The sequence below is a fragment of the Lutra lutra genome, chromosome 1 (assembly GCF_902655055.1).
Source record: "Lutra lutra chromosome 1, mLutLut1.2, whole genome shotgun sequence".
Classification (NCBI taxonomy): Eukaryota; Metazoa; Chordata; class Mammalia; order Carnivora; family Mustelidae; genus Lutra; species Lutra lutra.
The window spans coordinates 214,334,400-214,353,161 of NC_062278.1; the positions used below are offsets into that span (position 1 = coordinate 214,334,400).

The 18,762-nt window shown below is 50.5% G+C and overlaps 1 protein-coding gene across 15 annotated transcripts in view; it reads left to right on the plus strand.

Moving 5' to 3' along the window:
- Positions 1 to 18,762, plus strand: part of CACNA1A (calcium voltage-gated channel subunit alpha1 A) — a 286,823-nt gene that overhangs the window by 229,163 nt on the left and 38,898 nt on the right. For 8 of the 15 annotated variants that reach the window (XM_047700733.1, XM_047700723.1, XM_047700811.1 and 5 more), the window contains 8 exons: positions 297 to 356; positions 1,075 to 1,181; positions 7,089 to 7,100; positions 9,824 to 9,923; positions 11,446 to 11,606; positions 13,067 to 13,204; positions 14,745 to 14,946; positions 16,057 to 16,221. In XM_047700733.1, the coding sequence (XP_047556689.1) occupies positions 297 to 356; positions 1,075 to 1,181; positions 7,089 to 7,100; positions 9,824 to 9,923; positions 11,446 to 11,606; positions 13,067 to 13,204; positions 14,745 to 14,946; positions 16,057 to 16,221 (945 nt within the window). The remainder of the gene's footprint in view (positions 1 to 296; positions 357 to 1,074; positions 1,182 to 7,088; positions 7,101 to 9,823; positions 9,924 to 11,445; positions 11,607 to 13,066; positions 13,205 to 14,744; positions 14,947 to 16,056; positions 16,222 to 18,762) is intronic. The other 7 variants (XM_047700761.1, XM_047700774.1, XM_047700785.1 and 4 more) reach the window with 1 other exon arrangement.

Here is an 18,762-nt window from a genome sequence, read left to right on the forward strand (position 1 = left end):
CCACTGGTAGGCCAACCATCCTGAGTGATTTTGTTAGGACGTTGCTGCCATCTGCTGGAAAGTTTCATACACAACATAGAAATCTGTACTCTTTAGACAGAATGGGATGGGCCCTTGTGCAGTGCACACCCTGCCCAACTGTATGTGGCAGCCATGTTTCCTTCTCTGCTTGGGAAAGTATGTTCCTCAGGAACTTTTCTGGAGACGACACACCCCAGTGGGCCATCACTTGGTTCATGGGGACTCTGCTGGAGCAAGCTAGTGATCTGTTGCCCCCTTGCTTTTATCCCCTACAGGTGCTACGATATTTTGACTACGTTTTTACAGGCGTCTTTACCTTTGAGATGGTGATCAAGGTGAGTGCTGAGAGAACCAGGGATCTAAGGGAATCTTCAACCTCAAGAACGCCACCCTGAGACAGGTGGCTTGCCCCGGGGGTTAGAAATCCTTGGTGTGTTGGAGCAGCAGCAAGGACTGGAAGGAATGAGTGAGGAAAATGGGAAACCAGGGCAGGGAGATGAGAACAGGGAGGTGACAGGACAGAACCTGCAGGGCCTTGTGGGCCACGGGGAGGACTTTGACTTTTGCCCCAAGTGAGGTGGGAGCCATGGAAGATTCTGAGCAGAGAAGGGACTCAACTCATACCCATGCCCACGGCACCCTCTGGTTTTGCTGGGGAGGATAGACTTGAGGAAGGGGCAGGACAGGTGGGAGCCAGGAGAACTAGGAACAGGTGGCGATCATACTAGTCCAGGCAGAGGGTGATGGGGGGGCAGATCAGGGTGATGGTGGAGAAGGTGGGCAGATTCTTGGAAGGTTTGCTGATGGATTCCACGTGGGGAATAAGACAAAGAGGAGTCAAGGGGGACCCTGAGGTTTTGGATCTAAGAACCAGCAAGTCAGAACTGCCTCTCATGAGATGGGGAAGTACTTTGGGCTCCCCCACGACCTCCGGCTGCTGTCCCATCCCTCACCATGTCGCCTCCTGGTGCCCCTCCCCCAGAGGCTGGAAAGGTGGGTCTCAAACCCCAAGGTGGGATGCGGGATCTGAGCACCATCTCTTCTCACCTGTAGATGATCGACCTGGGGCTCGTCCTGCACCAGGGTGCCTACTTTCGTGACCTCTGGAACATTCTTGACTTCATAGTGGTCAGTGGGGCCCTGGTGGCCTTTGCCTTCACGTAAGTCTCCTCTTGAGGCTTCTACTTGCCTCTTTGCCCCCTGACCTTAGTTTGGGGCAGCCCACTGGATCAGGGAATATGTTCTCAGGGTGTAGAGATGGGGAGAGTGGGCTCTGGGGGGTGGGAGACATCTGCATGCCTCCAGGAAGAGCTTCAACTGGCTTTTGCATGACGTCCACTGTGGAGGAAGAAGGAGAAGGGACGCTACCTTCTACCTCCTCACACAGCCGCGTCACCGAATCCTTGCTCTGCTGCTTTCAGTAGAATAGCCCCGCCGGGACATCTCATCTTCCTTCTGCTCTACAAGCTCCACCCCAACCGCTGTCTCTCTGAGAGCCCCTTAAAAAGAAAACCAGGAAATGAATGTGCATGAGAATTCAACCCCCCCACCCTGTGCCTGAAGGCCCTGTAGTTGTAGACCTGTGACTCCCTTCATGTGTCTTTTACTTCTCCTGGCAGTCCTAGGACTCTCTGCCTCCTGAAAGGTCATGCATCATTGTGCAACTCCAAGATGGCACCTGGGTTGTGGGTAGCCATTCCAGAATGGCACCCAAGGGCCAAGCAGCCATTCCGTCCAAGATGGCACCCAAATTGTGGGAATCTGTTTCAAGATGGCACCCAAGGGCTGGGCAGCCACTAGATCTTAGGGCCTTGATAGCTAACTAAGCAGTGCTTTCCTCGAGTTATAGATGTTTGGAGCAGGTTGAGAAGACCCAACCAGCTCCTAATCCAGAAACGAACTGTCTTGGGGACCTGTCTGGGCCCAGCACCTTGGATCATTACCAGAGTCTCGGAGGGACTGTGACTCATCTCACCCCCATAGTGAGAAATCAGAGGCTTCCTGTGTGCCTCTGCCCCCTAGTTTCCTTCTCAGGAGATTTTTAGGGGTTCTTGAATGTCCCCCTAACCAAATAACAAAGACTTGTTTTGTCTGGAGGCCAGAGTGGTGGCTCATTTCCAATTTAGGGGCTAATGTGGGCCACTCTCGGATTCTTCTCTGGGAAAACGATGAGGTCAGCTTATGTCAGAACAGCCAGAAAGCTCCAAGGTTCTGGATGTCTCCAAGCTGGTGGAGAGGTACCATAAGGGTCAGGAGGCTGATATATTTCTGACTCTGGCCAGACTTCCCACCCCCCGCTCCCTTTCCCTTCTACTTTCTTTTCCTCTTTCTATGTCTGCTCTCCTTCTACCTTGTCTCCTTTGTTTCTCCTTCTTCCTCACTCCTTCCTCCTCTCCCTCCTTCTCTCTTACCCTTTTTTAAATGAGTATTTAAGTAGTAGAGCAATGGAAAACACTGTTAAAAAACACAAAATTTGACTATGTTATTAACGTGTTCTGAAGTTTCAAAAATTAAATAAGTGCACAGTGAATTAGAGGAGAAAGATTGCCACAAATAAGACAAAGAACTATTGGCATTCATATATAAAAAGCAATTACAAATCAACAGGAAATATGAACCTCAGTAGATAAATGGATGAGGGATGGGAACAAAAATTTTGCAGAACGCTGACAACTAAAAAAATGGAAAAAAAAATCAGCCTCCTTAGAATTCGGAGAAATGGAAAATACAAGTAAGATACAATTTGTTTCCTATCAAGATAGCACCAGTTGCTTCCAAAAAGATTTTTAAAGTGTATTTAAGAATGTCATGAAATATGCTCCTTCCTCCCTCCATCAGGTATTTGAACGACTCCTACAAGGTATCTGGTAGGCACCATGCTAGGTCCTGAGAAAATTTCAATTCTGAGGAGCCAAAATATTTTACTGCCCTCAGCCTGAGTGATTCTGTCCCCTGTGGAGATTATTTACATGCTGTCTGTCTCCATTTCTGTCCCAAATCCCATTCCTTCCCTCGTTCCTATTTCTTTCTCCCTCTTTCTCTTACCCCTTTTTTCTCTTCTTCCCTCTAACTGCCTCTCCTGCTCTTTCTCCTTCTCTGCTCCTCTCCATCCCTCCTCCCCTCCTTCTGTGTGTCTCTCTCCTTTTTCATCCTTTTCTCCACTTTTTCCCCAACCCCTCATTTTCTCTTTTCTGTTATCTTCTGTCTCTCTGCTTCTCTTTGCCTACCCAGCCCTCCCCAGCACATACATGTCTCTCTCTATCTCTGTCCTTCTGTCTGGTTCATATCCTCTCTCCTCTCCTCCCTCTTTCTCTCTCTTTCTCTCTCTCCCTCCTCTGACCCTGGCCCCCTGGGTCTGACCATCTACCTAACCTGTGTGGCCTAGAGAAAGGGGACACTCTTCCATGCGCTCTGGCATCAGGAGATGCAGCCCCCACCATATTCTGACCTGGGACAGCCTCTACGGCAAGGGAGGGCAAGTTAGCAGGCACCTCGCTCAGACTTCCTCTAGCCTTCCAGGGTGATGTCCTCCCAGCAGCCATCAAGTCTCCTAGAGCTCAGGAGATGATAGGTCAAGGGGGACCTTGACCATCCATCTGTCCACACACCACCACTCCTTTGCCAACTCTGCCTGGGGTGGGGGGTTTTGCTCTCCGTGGCCACCACTGGGTATAGAACAAATGAAGTGATGACAGGGGCCCATCAGCTCACCCTTGGCCTTGACACTTTCCTCCCAGACCTCTGTCGGAGCCAACATGCTTCAGTAAGAAGGAGGGGGACCCCACAGTTGCCCTGCTTCACCTCCATCCTCCAATTTGACCTCACAATTTGGGGAATGGATGGTGTTCCAAAGACTTGGGACTTTCACCCAGAGAACTTTCGCCATAATGAGCTATAGTTGACAATATGCTGTTTCTAGGATCCCTGGAGCTATAATTAGGCTCTACTTTAAGCAAACAATTTGCAAAATCAAAATTATTTTTCCACCAAAAATCAATCAGCAGTATGATTCTTTGTGTTGCAAAAGAATCTGCTAGAGGGAGCTGATTTTTTTTGAATTTTCATTTTATATATGAAATTATACAAGGGCATTCAAAATGAGCCTACAACTCACAGAAATCTGGCAGCATATTTGTAGTCAATCTTTTAAACTGCTTCTATGAAGTTGCTACAGGCATAAAGCCAGCCAACCCATGACCTTGAAAATCCCCGTTTTGTATTTTTTTTTTTAATTCGTATGCAAGGAAAAGGTCCAGACTGGGATTTAAGGACATCCTCTAAGCCTCAATGAGCTTGTAGATCATGCAGGAACTGGGGGGTGCGAAATTTTGCCAGTGGGATCCTGACAAGTGCTGGCAGCTCTCAAGGGATTTTGGGAGAGCTGACATCCATGCGAGCCCCTTTGTATGATGGTCATGGGGATAGGAGAGGTAGACCCTGAGACCCCCCTGCCAAGACCCTCCCTACCTTGCTGCAAGGAATCCATCTGGTGCTGCCATCTCTCTTTCAAGGCAGCGTTGCAGACTTGGCACAGTTGGCCAGGCACCTTGATCAAGCTGCTCCTGCATTCCCAGGGCTATATCTGCCCAAAATCCAAAGCAGGAGCCCACAGGCTGTTACTTCTCTCCTCAGCAAGGTCTCAGAATCCTGCCCCTGGCTGCAGGTTTCTGGCCTCTTTTGCCTGAGAACATTTCTCGCCCTATGAGGACTTCCTTACTATCTTTTCTTGTTACTACATGGATATCACATTGGTAGGAGTGGGAAGTCTCTGAGGGTCTCAGCCTGAGTGCCCAACCCCAGAGTCCTTTGCTTCTTTCCTTTCTGGTCTTTTAGCTCAATTTATCAGTCCAGTGCCCATCTCCTCACAGACAAGGCTGAGACCCCCGAGAGGTGTTAATTAGTCTTATTGCTTTAGAAAGAGCCTCCTGCAAGTCTACCTAGTTTGTCTCTTATATGCACGTCCCATCATCATTCTGTGCCTCAGTTTCCCCATAAAGCCGAAAATTGACTGGATAGTCTATCCCAGCCTCCATATAATTAATCCCCACCAGCAACCTCCTGTGGGAAGTCGTCTCATTGTTCCCATTCTGTAGAGGAGGAAACTGAGGCCCAGAGGTGAGTCTAGCAGGATCGCTAAGGTGGGCCTCAACCGACATATTCAAGGTTGCTGCCCATCTCGCAGCTGTGAACGTGGAAGCTTTCACAAATCAGCAAAAGGACACTTGACCGCTTAGCCACCCTGGGTTCCTCGAAAGCCTGGGGAAGGGAGCACAAGGCTGCTCCTTTCTTCATTGAAAGGAATCTTGCTGTTCTGGCCTTTTGGGGAGGAGGCAAGGATTCTGCTGTGATCGTGGCCCCGTCTCAGATGTAGGAAAACTATCCCTGTGGTTCTCCAAGGGATGTGTTGAAGCTCTGCTGACAGTTTCCACCCCTCCTGCACCTCACCCGAATCTGTGTGTGTGTGTGTGTGTGTGTGTGTGTGTCCTGCTCCTTCCACCAACTGTGTGCCGTGTCCACGCGACCACCATTAACACACCATCTCATGAGCCGTCACACGTGATCTCATGCTCTGTGCCCATGCATCGGGGTGGCCAACTGACATGTCTCAGCAGCTGGCAGATCGTGATCCTGCCCTCACTGCCAAGAGTCCATCTGGTGCTGCCACTCCTCCCTCAAGGCAGGCCAGCACAGCTGGCAGAACGCCTTGATCAAGCTTCTCTTGCATGCTCAGGAGCCGAACTGCCAGGAAGCCAAAGAAGGAGCCCTCGGGCTGCCGCATTTTTAATCCCATCCTCAACCCAGCCCCTGCACTGAAGACATTATTTTTCTTGTGTGTGACAAAATGGAAAAGAAGACTTGAGTGCAAGATACACGAACCAGGGTTTGAATCTCAGTCTGCTGCTCCCAAGCTGTATGACCTTGGGCATGTCACTCTCCCTCTCTGGGCCTCAGCTTCCTCATCTGGAAAACCGCATGATGGTGCCACCTTCCCACAGGCAAACATAGTGACATTCAGAAGGCTCACATTTTACACCTAAAGTCAGGAGGTCAGGCAGAAATCACTATCGTTGAAAGATCTGTAATAATCCACCGAGGAGAATCTACATGATTCCATGTATATGATAAGTCCTAGATACATTGAGCTTTGAGAACCTGGAAGATGAAATCAAAAGGTTGGAGGGGGGCAGGAAAAATCCATCAGGAATATCTGTAGACATTTAAACCATTCTGCATTTAGAAATATCACTAACTTTGAATAAAATGTTAAATGGAAAGAAGGAAAGAAGGAAGGTAGGTCACTAGCTTTGAAAGAGGCAGCAGACAGGAAGTTCCAGAGAGTACCTGCCTAGTAGAAGGGTTTCTGATGACAGTCAAGTTCCTCTGGCCTTGACCTCCAGCCATGGTTGGAGGGTTGTCATGAGACCAAGCCTGATTCCAAAGATAAGTGCGAGGGCTGAGCCAGATGCCAAGAGCTTCGTCTCAGGACCCCCAAGACCTGTGTCTAACTACACCCCAAAATGGAACTCTTTGCTGACCTCCCTCTCCTTCCTACCTTAGGGAGTAAAGTCAGGGCCATAGCTACCATGTATCAAGCATCAGAATCCCCAAGGTCTGTTTTACAGATGAGGACGACAATTAGGGGCAGAGCTGGGATTCAAACCCCAGTGTCCCCCGACTCCAAAGCTCACAATTTCCAAGCCATTCTAAGACCTTCCAGCCCCAGAACCTCTGGAGAAAAGGGGTTTCTCCAGCTCTTGGCAGTGACCTTCAGTGGTGAATTTGCCTTTGGTCATTGACAACTTTCTGGCTGTCCTGCTACTTGGAAATTTGGCTTTCTTGGTGCTGTTGGGCAGTGCCGGGAGTCTGCCGAGGGCAGGGGACTGAACGGGGGGCTTCCAGATGGAAGGCTGGATGTCGGCCAGAGCCACAAGCCTGAGGCTGCCCCTCCTGGTGCCCGGGTAGGGCAGGGGGCGCTCAGGTGTGTGTGCGTGTGTATGTGTGTGTTCTGTGTTCTTTCTTCTGAGGCCGCTTACGATCTGTCTCTCCTTCCGACGCCACCTCACCAGGAGCAGTACACGGTAAAGTTTTCTCTCTCTCTCTCTCTTCTTTTCTCTCTCTCTCTCTCTCTCATTTTGTCTCTCGTTCTCCATGCCCTGGTGCAGCTGTGTTGGTTCTGGGCCTGTTTCCATGGCCTTCTGTTTTTGCTGCCGTCCGTTGCTTGCAGTGACCAGAGCCCGCCCTCAGTCTCTATGCGGGTAGGAGGATCCCTAAGGGGTCTTGGCCACTGCCTCCCACCATGACCCACCATGAGTCCAGTTCTTGGCAGAGAATAGAAAGGACATGGGGAAGCGGGGCCTCTGCAAGGTCTGATTTCAACAAGGCAGACAAATGTGTGGGGCGGTTCCTAGAGTGGTAAGCGTGTCCAGACCCCGAGATGGGACAAGCCACACCACCAGGACTTGGGCTCTAAAAGGAGAAATTGGCCTCCCAAGGAGCATCTACACTTTCAGCAAAGCCGGTTCAAAGTCGGGTTGTTTCTGTGAGCGCACCTTGATCCAGCCATTCCTGCATGCTCAGGACCCAAACTGCCAGGAACGCTCCTCACTGCCTCAATAAACAAGACTGTTTCTCAGCCTCACCTGAGGCCAGAGTACCTCGTGGGGGAGAGGGCCCCAAAGGGGGAGGCCAGGTAGTCCTTTTCAGAGAGTGGATATGCCCGTGGGAGTCTGCTTCCAAATGTCAGCCATTCAGCGCTTCGATTGTAGCCGGTTCCACATACAACCTAGACGTCCACCTGCTTGACATTTTTCCACCAACACGTCGTCTAAACTTTGCTTCAGTTTTTGCTGGGAAACTAGATCATCCCGTTACAACCAGTATTGTTAACCTCAGACAGAACCACATCTGGAAATGTGAATCCCACAGGCATGAAACAGTGACAATGTGACTTGTCACATTCAAGCTGGCTTCTAGGAATTCCAGAGAAATTAGTGAGTGTTAGGGAAACATTACAGACCTCCTAGCACATCTCGGAGACCTTCCACTCTTACCAAAGCAAAAGGCCTAAAACATTCTTGAAGAAGAAATCGCGGGTTTCCCTGTGTGGTCTAATTATTTAATTGTGTCCCTGTTCTGCCTCACATTACCTCAGTGACTCTTTTGACATGTGTCACTTCAGGGCCACAGCCTTGAGATAACAATAATGACCTTGGCTTTAAAAAGGGAAAAACAGGTTGCAGCTGAATCCCGGAGCACAGCTATGCCCTGCAGGATAACGTCCAGTTCTCCTCTTTATTCCCCAAAAAATGAGAGAAAGGAGATCTAAAAGAAAGGTTGTTTTTGTGCCCAGATACCCAGACACATCATGGTGGGGGTCCCTGGGATAGCTCTCCATGTGACCCACAAGGTAACGAGAGAGAGATGTTCACTGCAGGACCCTCAAAGAACTCTGATCTAGATCCATTCACGGGCGTCCTGAGACCACACGCCAGGCACATACTGAAGGCTGGGACAAGAACCAAGATGAAAGGGAAAATGGACACGTAGATGAATAAATCACTAGTCGAGCCTTTGAGGGGTTGTCTGTCTAAAGCCTGAAGCCAAAGACAGAAGCAAAGGTGACTGTGGAGCAGCAGTAGGGGCTGGTAAAACCCAGCGGCAATCAGGGAAGGCTGTTAGATAAATGACCATCTAACTTGGCTTTGGGGGCTGCGTGGTCCTGTGAATGGAGAGGTGGAGGAAGGGCATTTCTAGCAGCAGGAACAGTATGCGCAAAAGCAGAGGGAGACCAAAGAGTGTGGCTGGGGCTTGGGGTGTGTCACAGTCGATGGGAATGCAAAGATAAAGGTAAGTTGGGCTAGATTTCCAAGAGCCTTGAATGCCGCGCCCGAAGTTCCCACTTCTAGTAATTCAGATGCTCCAGAAGGATTCTGAGAGGGAGAGCGAAATGGTCATTGGCTTTGACCACTGTGTGCAGAAAAGATCAAAGGAGAGAGAGACAGGGAGTGAGGGTGTGGGGGACTGGGAAATGGGTAATGAGAGTCCAGCGTAAGATGGTGGCCAGGGACGATGATGGAGATGTTATGGGAGTAACCCATTGGGGATGGAGGACAGGAAGCTGAATGTGACATTTGGGTTTCTGACTTGGGAGACTGGGTAGATGGTGAGTTCTATTAACCACAAGACCTTGATGGCTGCACCCAATGCCCTCCTCTTGGGGGACCCACATCATGGCTGGGTAAGGGTAGGAAGGCATCTGCAGGGGCCGTAGTGCAAAGGCTCAAGTCCAGTAGACCCTGGACTAAAGCTCTATGCAGCTCTCTGGAAAGATAGGCTAAGGGATCCTGGCAGAGGTTCAACATGGGCATCTGAAGTCTGGTTCTTACCTTTCGTGTGGGCTCAGGGAATACTGGGGGAGGACCACATTAAGTATTTCCTGAATCCTGTTGGAAGACCCCACCAAGACCACCCCCAGTCAGCATACAAGGGCAGCCAGCTCTCTGCTAGGTCTGAGCACCCCCCTGCCACCCCTACAGCTACTCAAGCCCAGCCAGGTGGTGGAGGACCTTAACAAATCCTGAGACAAGAAACACGGAAGCCCATCTGTTGATTATCTCTTGAGCTCAAACATAGCAGGGATGCTTACCACTCTTCCCCAGAAAGGGCAGGACTGTGCCAAGCTCCCCCCAGACCCTTAGGCCTGAGAGGGTGGGGGGGTCACATGCAGTTGTGGGCCACCCACCACCCAGACTGACTTCTGCTCCCTCTCTTCCCCTCTCTGTACCCTAACATCCCTCCACAGTGGCAATAGCAAAGGAAAGGACATCAACACAATTAAATCCCTCCGAGTCCTCCGGGTGCTACGACCTCTTAAAACCATCAAGCGGTTGCCAAAGCTCAAGGTGAGATTGGGGCATGTGGGAGGCCTGTCTGGGTTGCCATGTACAGTTGCACAGGTTGCATGCTGCTCAAGGACACAACATTGAAAGGGGTGCTGATAACATCACATCCGTCATATATGGATATATTTATTATTAGAACTTTCCAGCAGATGGCAGTAAAGTGAGTTGATCTAACAAAATCTGTGTATTGTGACAGTTTTCCATTAGATGAAATGTCTTAAGGTGGAGATCCCTTTTCCTAATTCACAGGAGGACATCATATGGATAAAATAGGGCACAACCATAATGTGGGAAGCCAGAAACTGGGTTTCTGCTCCCACACAACTTTTTACTTTCACCAGTCTGTTCTAGGCTCTATTATCTCCTGTTCCAAAATAGTATGAACCAGTATTTCCCAAGCTTGTCATTCAGGAGAAACGGGAGAAAAGAAAGGGAAATGCAACCTAGTCATTCAAACACACCTTTTCCACTGATGTTCCACCTGAGGGCCACCTGTATTATCTCCTACTTCATGTTAAAGTCCTCGCTTTTTTTTTTTTTTTAATTTAAACGAATGTGTTTTAAAAGGAAATGCTACGCCAAGGTTCTCAAATTGGAACCCTATGTTAACAGAAGGTAAAACTAAATACATTCCCCCAAAAAGACACGGTTATTAAAATCTAGCCAAAAAGATTGCCTGAAAAAGGCTTCGGACATGGGTACTTGCTCTTCCCAAGTTAAAAAGAGAAAAGGATCAGGGTTAGGTGCTCACAGTAGCAACAAAGCAAGACTTTCTCCTTCACCCAAAAGGACTGAAGGGAAAAGCGGAAAGTGAATAACTTTCTTACCGTGCAGTTCAGCACGACTTAGTGTTGGGCTCCTGCAGGACCTAAAGGAACGTCCTTTGTCGCCCAGGTGTGCCCCTCCCCCATGACTTTGGTACTTGTGCTCCCAGATATCGGGCAGCCCTTTGGGCAGGAAAGCTTGCGCTGAAACACGTGCGATGCAGTCCAGCCCTATTCGGTGCTGTGGTGGCACCTTTTCTGGGTGGCAGCCCCCTCCCCAAGCCCCAGTGAAAGCTATGCCCTCTCCCTGCCCCGTGCCCCCCGCCCCCGGGGAAAGCTGGCCTGTAGTTACAGGGGGATGGAGGACCTTTACCCACTTGTGGTTAGGACCCACTATGGTTAGAAGCAGAACGGGGTGGGAGACGCTGCGAGCGGAACCCCTGCCTTCTTTGGGAGATGATGGAAAGATTCCATCTCACCCAGGATGGAATCTCCTGGGCCTGGGAGGTCAGCTCCCAAAGCCGGAGCGCCCCCTACTGCTCAGTGGGCAGAAGGAAGGGAGGGAGAAGGAGGGGAAGGGCCAGGGAGAGGGGAGGCAGGGACGCGGAATCAACGGGAAAGGCCTTGTCTGTGAGATGGAACGTGGGCAAACTGGCCACACGTTGGTACCACGGGCTGCTTGCTGTAGGCAGAGGCCGGGCAGGCCCGCAGCCCCTCATGCCCTCTCTCCCCTCCACCCTCCGCCCTCCGCCCCCCAGGCCGTGTTCGACTGTGTGGTGAACTCGCTCAAGAACGTCTTCAACATCCTCATCGTCTACATGCTGTTCATGTTCATCTTCGCTGTGGTGGCTGTGCAGCTGTTCAAGGGCAAGTTCTTCCACTGCACTGACGAGTCCAAGGAGTTCGAGAAAGATTGCCGGTGGGTCTCTGCTCTCCTCGGTGTCCCCGCGGCGGCTGGCCGGGGGAGGGCTGGGGAGGGGCCAGAAGCGCCCCTGGGCTTGGAAACCCCCTGGACGTGACCCAGGTGCAACCCGTTTGGGGCTGGAGTGGGAAGAAAAGGTTTTGGTGTTTGCATCGCCTCCGTGCATCGCTCTGGTCCCCACCTTTGTCGCGCGAGGGCTATCCATATTCGTCCACGTTCCCTTTTTGGAAAACCTTTACCAGCAGATGGCGTTTCAAAGTGAAAATGTTTTGCGATTTTAGAAAGACCAAATAGTGCGAGTTACACACAGGACATCAGTCGCACCCTCAGCTGTGTCTAAGGCATCCCTGTAATCAAACCGATTTCTTGTTTTTGTGTGTCTTTTTGTGTTTGTTTGTTTGTTTGTTTGTTTTCTGGGAGCCGTGCAACTTGTTTGCACCAAATGGGACAAATGACAAGGGTGAAGAGCTTCAGGTCCAGTCGGGTCAGGTTTCATTGCCAAACAAATTAGGTCAGAAGTGGACAAATTTTGTCTGCCAGGGGCCAGATCCTACGTGCTTGATCTCTAAGGGGTCTACAGTCCTCCGCAGCCCGTGTCCACTCCCATCCTAATGCAGAGCAGCCACACAACACGGGAACAAACGGGCATGTCTGTGTTCTTATTTCTAGAAATGAAAATTTTGAATGCCGGACGAATTTAATTTGTCACGAATGCATTCTTTTTATTTGTTTTCAACCACTGAAAAAGGTAGAAAACCGTTCTCACTTTGTGGACAATACAGAAACAGGTGCACATTTGGTCTGCGGGTCATAACTTGCCACCCCTGACTTAAGAGAAAAGTGTTCAGTTTTCACAATTTTCTAGATTTTGGAGTCGTGGAGGAGAAATTGTAGACCAGAAGTCGCCCCATCTTTGGGTCAGCCTCGTGATAGAAATTGCTAAGCCTTTAACTAAGCTCCCTGTAAATTTTACCATCGCCAGTGTAAAACCTGACTAGACAGGGAATGGCAGCCTCTTATTTTGGTGGCTGGGTCTTGACATTGGAAGGACCCCACACACTTGGCCACGTGTCTGGGGCTGAGCCTTGTGTCCTGCCCTGAAAAGGAGAGGCAGTCGCCCCCTCCAGCCTGAGGAACCCAGAGGTGTGCCTCTCTCTCGCCCTGCTCTCAACCCCCCAAGCCTGAGGCTCCCACCTGCAGGACCAGAAGTTTTTGTGTTGGAAATGTTGGAAGAGAGTGCTTGGTCCTGAGTCGGCTCCTGGCCCCGAGTCCAGCCTCATGTGGGGGTTTGTCTCCAAGTCGACGCACACAGACGTCAGGGAGACCCGTCGGAGGCTGCTGCCTGGGCTGAGGGACACAGTGGGAGCTGGTGGTCCCCTCTTCCTCTTCCTCCTCTCTCTGACTGCTGTAGATGTCCCCTTCTTCTGTTTACTCATGGCCCCCATTTTCTGTGTCAGTGGCAAGTACCTCCTCTACGAGAAGAACGAGGTGAAGGCACGGGACAGACAGTGGAAGAAATACGAGTTCCATTATGACAACGTGCTGTGGGCTCTGCTGACTCTCTTCACCGTGTCCACGGGAGAAGGCTGGCCACAGTGAGTGGCCCACCAGAGAGCCCCACGGAGGAGCTGGGGGGCGGCGGCTAGGGAGCAGGATGGGGGAGGGTCTGAGAGCCCGGTGCTGAGGAAGGCCTGGCTGAGGAGAGGCTGGCTCCTGGCCTCCCAAGGTGGATACCCCACTAGGGGCATGAGGGGCGTCACCAGAACGCCAGCTGCATGTGTGGCTGGGCCTGTGGGGCAGGAACCCAGCCCTCACTGGGCTCTGTCTGCCAGACCCCGATTGTGGAAAGGGCATTGCTTCTAATTTGCAGGAAGGCTCCCCAGACACAGGCAGTCACATCTCTTAACACTTCCTGTGCTGGTGAGCACAGATCTCCAGGACCAGGGTGTGTGGGCATGACATTTCCCAAGTCCCTCTGACCACAGGATCATTCTTTGCCCAGAACAGGGCAAGGGCCGGGGTGAGGCTGAATCATGCACAAGTCCAGGGCTGGACGTGTCTTTACTTAAAATGCTGATTTTTTTTTTTTCATCATAGGTCTTTTTGGCATTTGTTATAATTTGCTTAAATATTGCAGTAAAATGCTATTTCTCCTGATGACTGAGAGGTTTGGCACCTCCTTAATTTGTGTCCAAGGCAAGTGCCTCACTCTCCTCACCCAAGTCCTGGTCCTCCTCCCAGAGGTCTCAGAAATGGCAAGTTGACTCCAGTGCGCCTCATCATCCTCGCCTCCCTCCCTCCTGCTCTCAGGAAACACACCAGCCCTCATGTGCCTTTCCACCCACCCACACACACACTCAGTACCCACTTACATGGGGCCAGTGCTAGCCCATACGGCACCTTAGAGAAAATTTTTTAGACAGCCCTTCCTCAGCAGACTTCACTTCCATCTGTCAGAAAATCATTGCAATATACTTAATGGTTTTGTTCAAATGAGGTATTTCATGGCCACCTGCCCAAAAATTGTCATCATAAATACACAAATCTATCATGTCTACAGTATGAATGGCACCCCTTAGGCACAGAACCCTTGAGCAGTGCACAATCTGTGCAACTGTGTAGAGCAGCTATGCACATACACACCCACGTTCATCCCCACTACCCCTTCTCGGCTCCCACCACCAGCTGTGCTTAAATGCCCCCCACACACTCATATCTGCCTCCATGACCCTATACACCCTCCCATCCATCACCACCAACCTGGTTTCCCATCCCAACTTGGCCAGACCTTAGTGGGTGAACTTTAGAAAGTCACTTTAAATTGCTAAACCTTAATTTCCTCATGTGCAAAAAGGAGCCAGTGGTAACCTCCCCGAGAGGGTGGCCGAGAAAATAAATTAAATCATGCCCAGGGCTTAATAACCCTCCAGAAGCGTTGGGGAAGGTAACTAATGCTGTTTTTGACCCTCCCCACAGACAAAGGAGGTGGGAAGACTTCTGGCTTTGTAAAGTCACCACAGTAACGGAAGTCTGAAAACAACGACTACTCTCATTTCTTTGCTGTTTTCTCTTAACATCTCCCTCCGTTCCTGTGACCCACCTACTTGCCCCCTCTCCCCACCCCACCCCTCACAGGGTCCTCAAGCACTCCGTGGACGCCACCTTTGAGAACCAGGGCCCCAGCCCCGGGTACCGCATGGAGATGTCCATCTTCTATGTCGTCTACTTCGTGGTTTTCCCCTTCTTCTTCGTCAATATCTTTGTGGCCTTGATCATCATCACCTTCCAGGAGCAGGGGGACAAGATGATGGAGGAATACAGCCTGGAGAAAAATGAGGTGCTACTTCCTGCCTGCATCCCTTGTTTAAAAATTGAGGACACCCCCCATACACACACATACACGCGCGCATGCACACACACATACACACACACACACACACACTCACACTGAGGAAACAGCTTTTGGGGGCATTTGGGGAGGGCACAGCAGCATCCTGCAGGCAGAAGTCCATCTGCAGAGCAGCCCGTCCTGGGGTTCCTAGAGGAAGACACACCGACCGCAGGTGTCTGTATCAGTCCGTTTGGAATAGCTTTGCCGCTCCAGAATCTCGGCACCAGATACCCACAAAGGGATTGATGGAGTTCTTGCTCAACACCACATGTCTCGGGGGACTCTGGTCCATGTCATCTTTACTCTGGTTACCCTCTGAGTCTCTGCAGATCAAGAAGAGAGAATGGCAAACCCCGGTCCAATTTTTGTGCTGTGTGCCCAGAAGGGACACGTGTCCCTTCTGTCCACATCTCATTAGCCAGAGCAAGTCACACATCAATGTCTGATGTCAGCGGGGTGAGGGAGTATGATCTCCCCGAGGGCGGGGTGGTGAATATTTATGAATGAAAATCCAGTCCTCCAGAGAGGACAGACCTGGCTCTTTGCACTTCTAGAATCATCCAAGCTAGGCAGAGGACCTGAAATCCATCCTTCCTCTGCTCTGTTGGCCCCTACGACTAAGCAGCCATTATTCCTCCTTCCCGTAAAGCGAAGGAGGAAAAGAAGCAAAATATTCAGTAGGAAAGAACCGTCAGACTTCAAATCAGACTCTGGTTCAGGTTCAGGTTTGGCCCACTTGGCAGCTGTGCTACGCCAGGCGAGGGGCTTAACCTCTCTGAGTTTCTGTTTTCCTCCCCTGCAAAGTAGGGTAATCGAGAGTATCCACTTCCCGTGTTTGCTGCGGGGATTCGGGGAGGTCACAAGGGGCATATTAGCGCAAGATCAGGCGGACGATGACTTCTCAAGGAGCCGCAGCTGCTGGCAGAAGAATGTGGTCTGGTGAAGGGCTTCCGGGAGTGGGGAATCCCGGCTGGAGACAGGCTCGAGCAGATGTGCCCGAGAGCCGTGGCCAGTGAGATGGGGGGTGCTCTCCTACCACCGGCCTCTCTCCTGCAGAGAGCCTGCATCGACTTCGCCATCAGTGCCAAACCGCTGACCCGACACATGCCCCAGAACAAGCAGAGTTTCCAGTACCGAATGTGGCAGTTCGTGGTGTCCCCGCCCTTCGAGTACACCATCATGGCCATGATTGCTCTCAACACCATCGTGCTCATGATGAAGGTGAGCCCCCAGCCTGCTTAAGCCCCATGCGTGCCCGCCCCTCACACCCGTCCTCCTCTGGCCCATTGAGGCCATGTGCCCCAAGTTTCCCAGGCAGATCACACTCCGTCACCGCCGCAGAGCCTCTGCTCTGGCTGTTCCCTGGCCAGCTCCTTCCACCTGCATCTCCAGGAAGCCATTCCTGACCTCCCATGACTGCACGAGGCACCTTTCTTTGCAAGCACCAGAGATCCCATGTGCCATATCAGCGTCGGGTTGCCCGGCGCTCTCCCCCACCAGCCTGTGAGCTCCGAGGGCCCAGGCAAGTCCCAGTCACCCCTGAATTCCTGGGGTTCAAGGAATCCTTCACCTTAAGGGCACAGGAGGCCCTTTAAAAATGTCCAGTGGCTAAACTGAGGAGGGAGGGGCAGGCAAGGACCTCGCAACTCTCAGGGCCACAGAGCCTCTTCAGGGTGAAAAGTCAGAACCTCTCACCCTGTGGTTTGGAAACCAAAGGGCCGGATATAAGCCCAACTCTGCCATTTATCTCAGCATTTAACTTTGCGCAAGGGACCAGCAACACTCAGGCCTCAGTTTCCCTGTCAATGAAATGGGGATGATCATAATAGCACATTCCTCCCGTCCCCGGGTGGGGACAAGGATTGAATGAGGACATTGAGGCAAAGACACGAGCACATCTCTTGACACTTCAAAAACACTCGATGTTTAAGCTATTCATTTTTGGATTGGCAAAAAAACAGTGCCTATTTTTGCTTGAAACGCTTCCCCATAAGCAAGTTCTTTTATGTTTTCATTGTTAGAATCATGAGCAGTTTCAAAGAGAAAGGAATAGTATAGCACAGCGCTTCTCGGGCTGCCGTGTGTTCACGGATCATCTGGGGGTCTCATTAACATGCAAAATTCGGTTCAGCAGAATCGGGCTGGGATCCTGACATTCCAAGTCAGGATCCCCCAGGATGCTGGGGCCACGGGTCCCCAGACCCCACTCTCGTGAATACCTAGTCTCCAGCACCCAGAGGTGCCCACGGTTCTAAGGTTGCTTCATCTACTTTCTCTGTTTCCTTGAGGTGAAATTCACATCACGTAAAATTAACCATTTCAAAGTGTGCAGTTCAATGGTACATTCATCAGGTTGGGCAACCATCACCTCTCCCTACTTCCAGAACATTTTCATTGCCTCAAAAAGGGACCCCCCCCCATCCCCATGACCAGCCACCCCTACCCTGGGCCCCTCCCCCAGCCCCCAACAACCACCAATCTGCATTATGTTTCTATGGATTTACCCATTCTGGACATTTCATCTATTTTTTAAATTATTTTAAATGATAGACACCACAGTATTTTGCCCTTAAATTCTTCAGTATGTATTTCTAAGAAGAAGTTTTCTTACATATTTATTTTTTTTTAAGATTTTATTTATTAGAGGGGCACCTGGGTGGCTCAGTCAGTTAAGCAGCTGCCTTTGGCTCAGGTCATGATCCCAGGGTCCTGGGATCAAGCCCCATATCAGGCTCCCTGCTTAGTGGAGAGCCTGCTTCTCCCTTTCCCTCTGCCTGCAGCTCTGCCTACTTGTGCCCCCAACCCCGTCAAATAAATAAATAAAATGGTTTTTTTTAAGATTTTATTTATTAGAGAGAGCAGGAGAAGGGGGAATGGGAAAGAACCAGACTCTCCACTAAGAAGGGACCCTTACATGGGGCTTGATCCCAGGACCCTGAGATGATGACCTGAGCCAAAGGCAGAGGCTTAACCAACTGAGCCACCCAGGCGCCCCTTCCTACATATTCTTATGCTCAACAAGATGAGTGATAATTCTGTAAGATACATATTGAATTGTCCCCAAAATGTCTTTTACAGCAAGAGTTGGGTTTTTCTTTGTTTGTTTTTTAGATGTAGGGAAGGGCAGAGGGAGAAGGAGAAAGAGAATCTTAAGCAGACTCCCTACCGATCTCAGAGCCTGACATGGGGCTCGATCTTACGACCCTGAGATTGTGACCTGAGCTGAAATCAAGAGTCTAACACTTAACCAACCATGCCACCCACATGCCCCATGAGTTGCTTTTTCAGCCAAAATCCAAATGGCTACACATTTTCCCTGGTTTTTGTCTTTTAAATCTCTATCTTCCCCCATCCTTTTTGTTCCCCATGCTGTTGACTTCTTGAGGAAACCAGATGAGTTGAATGAAAATGGTCCCCCCTCTGGGTGCATTGGTTTTCTCGTGGGGAACTGTAACCTCTTCCTCTACCTGCCATGTCTCCTGTAACCTGGTACTCAGGGCTAAAGGTTATAAACTTGAACCTAATTAAACAGTTTGGGCAAGAAGAGTTCAGAAGGAGTCAGAATAGAAGTTACCTCTGGGGTGGGCTGCTGACTGAAAAGGCATGCAAGGAAAGATTTGGGGATCCTGGAGGTGTTCTAAGTCTTGGGCTGGGGAGTGATTTTATGGGAGTTCACAGGTAAGGATTTAAAGAGAGAGAGAGAGAGATCTAAAGGGGGGAGGAAAAAAAAACACACCAGAAAGTCCTGCAGAAAGATGCTAC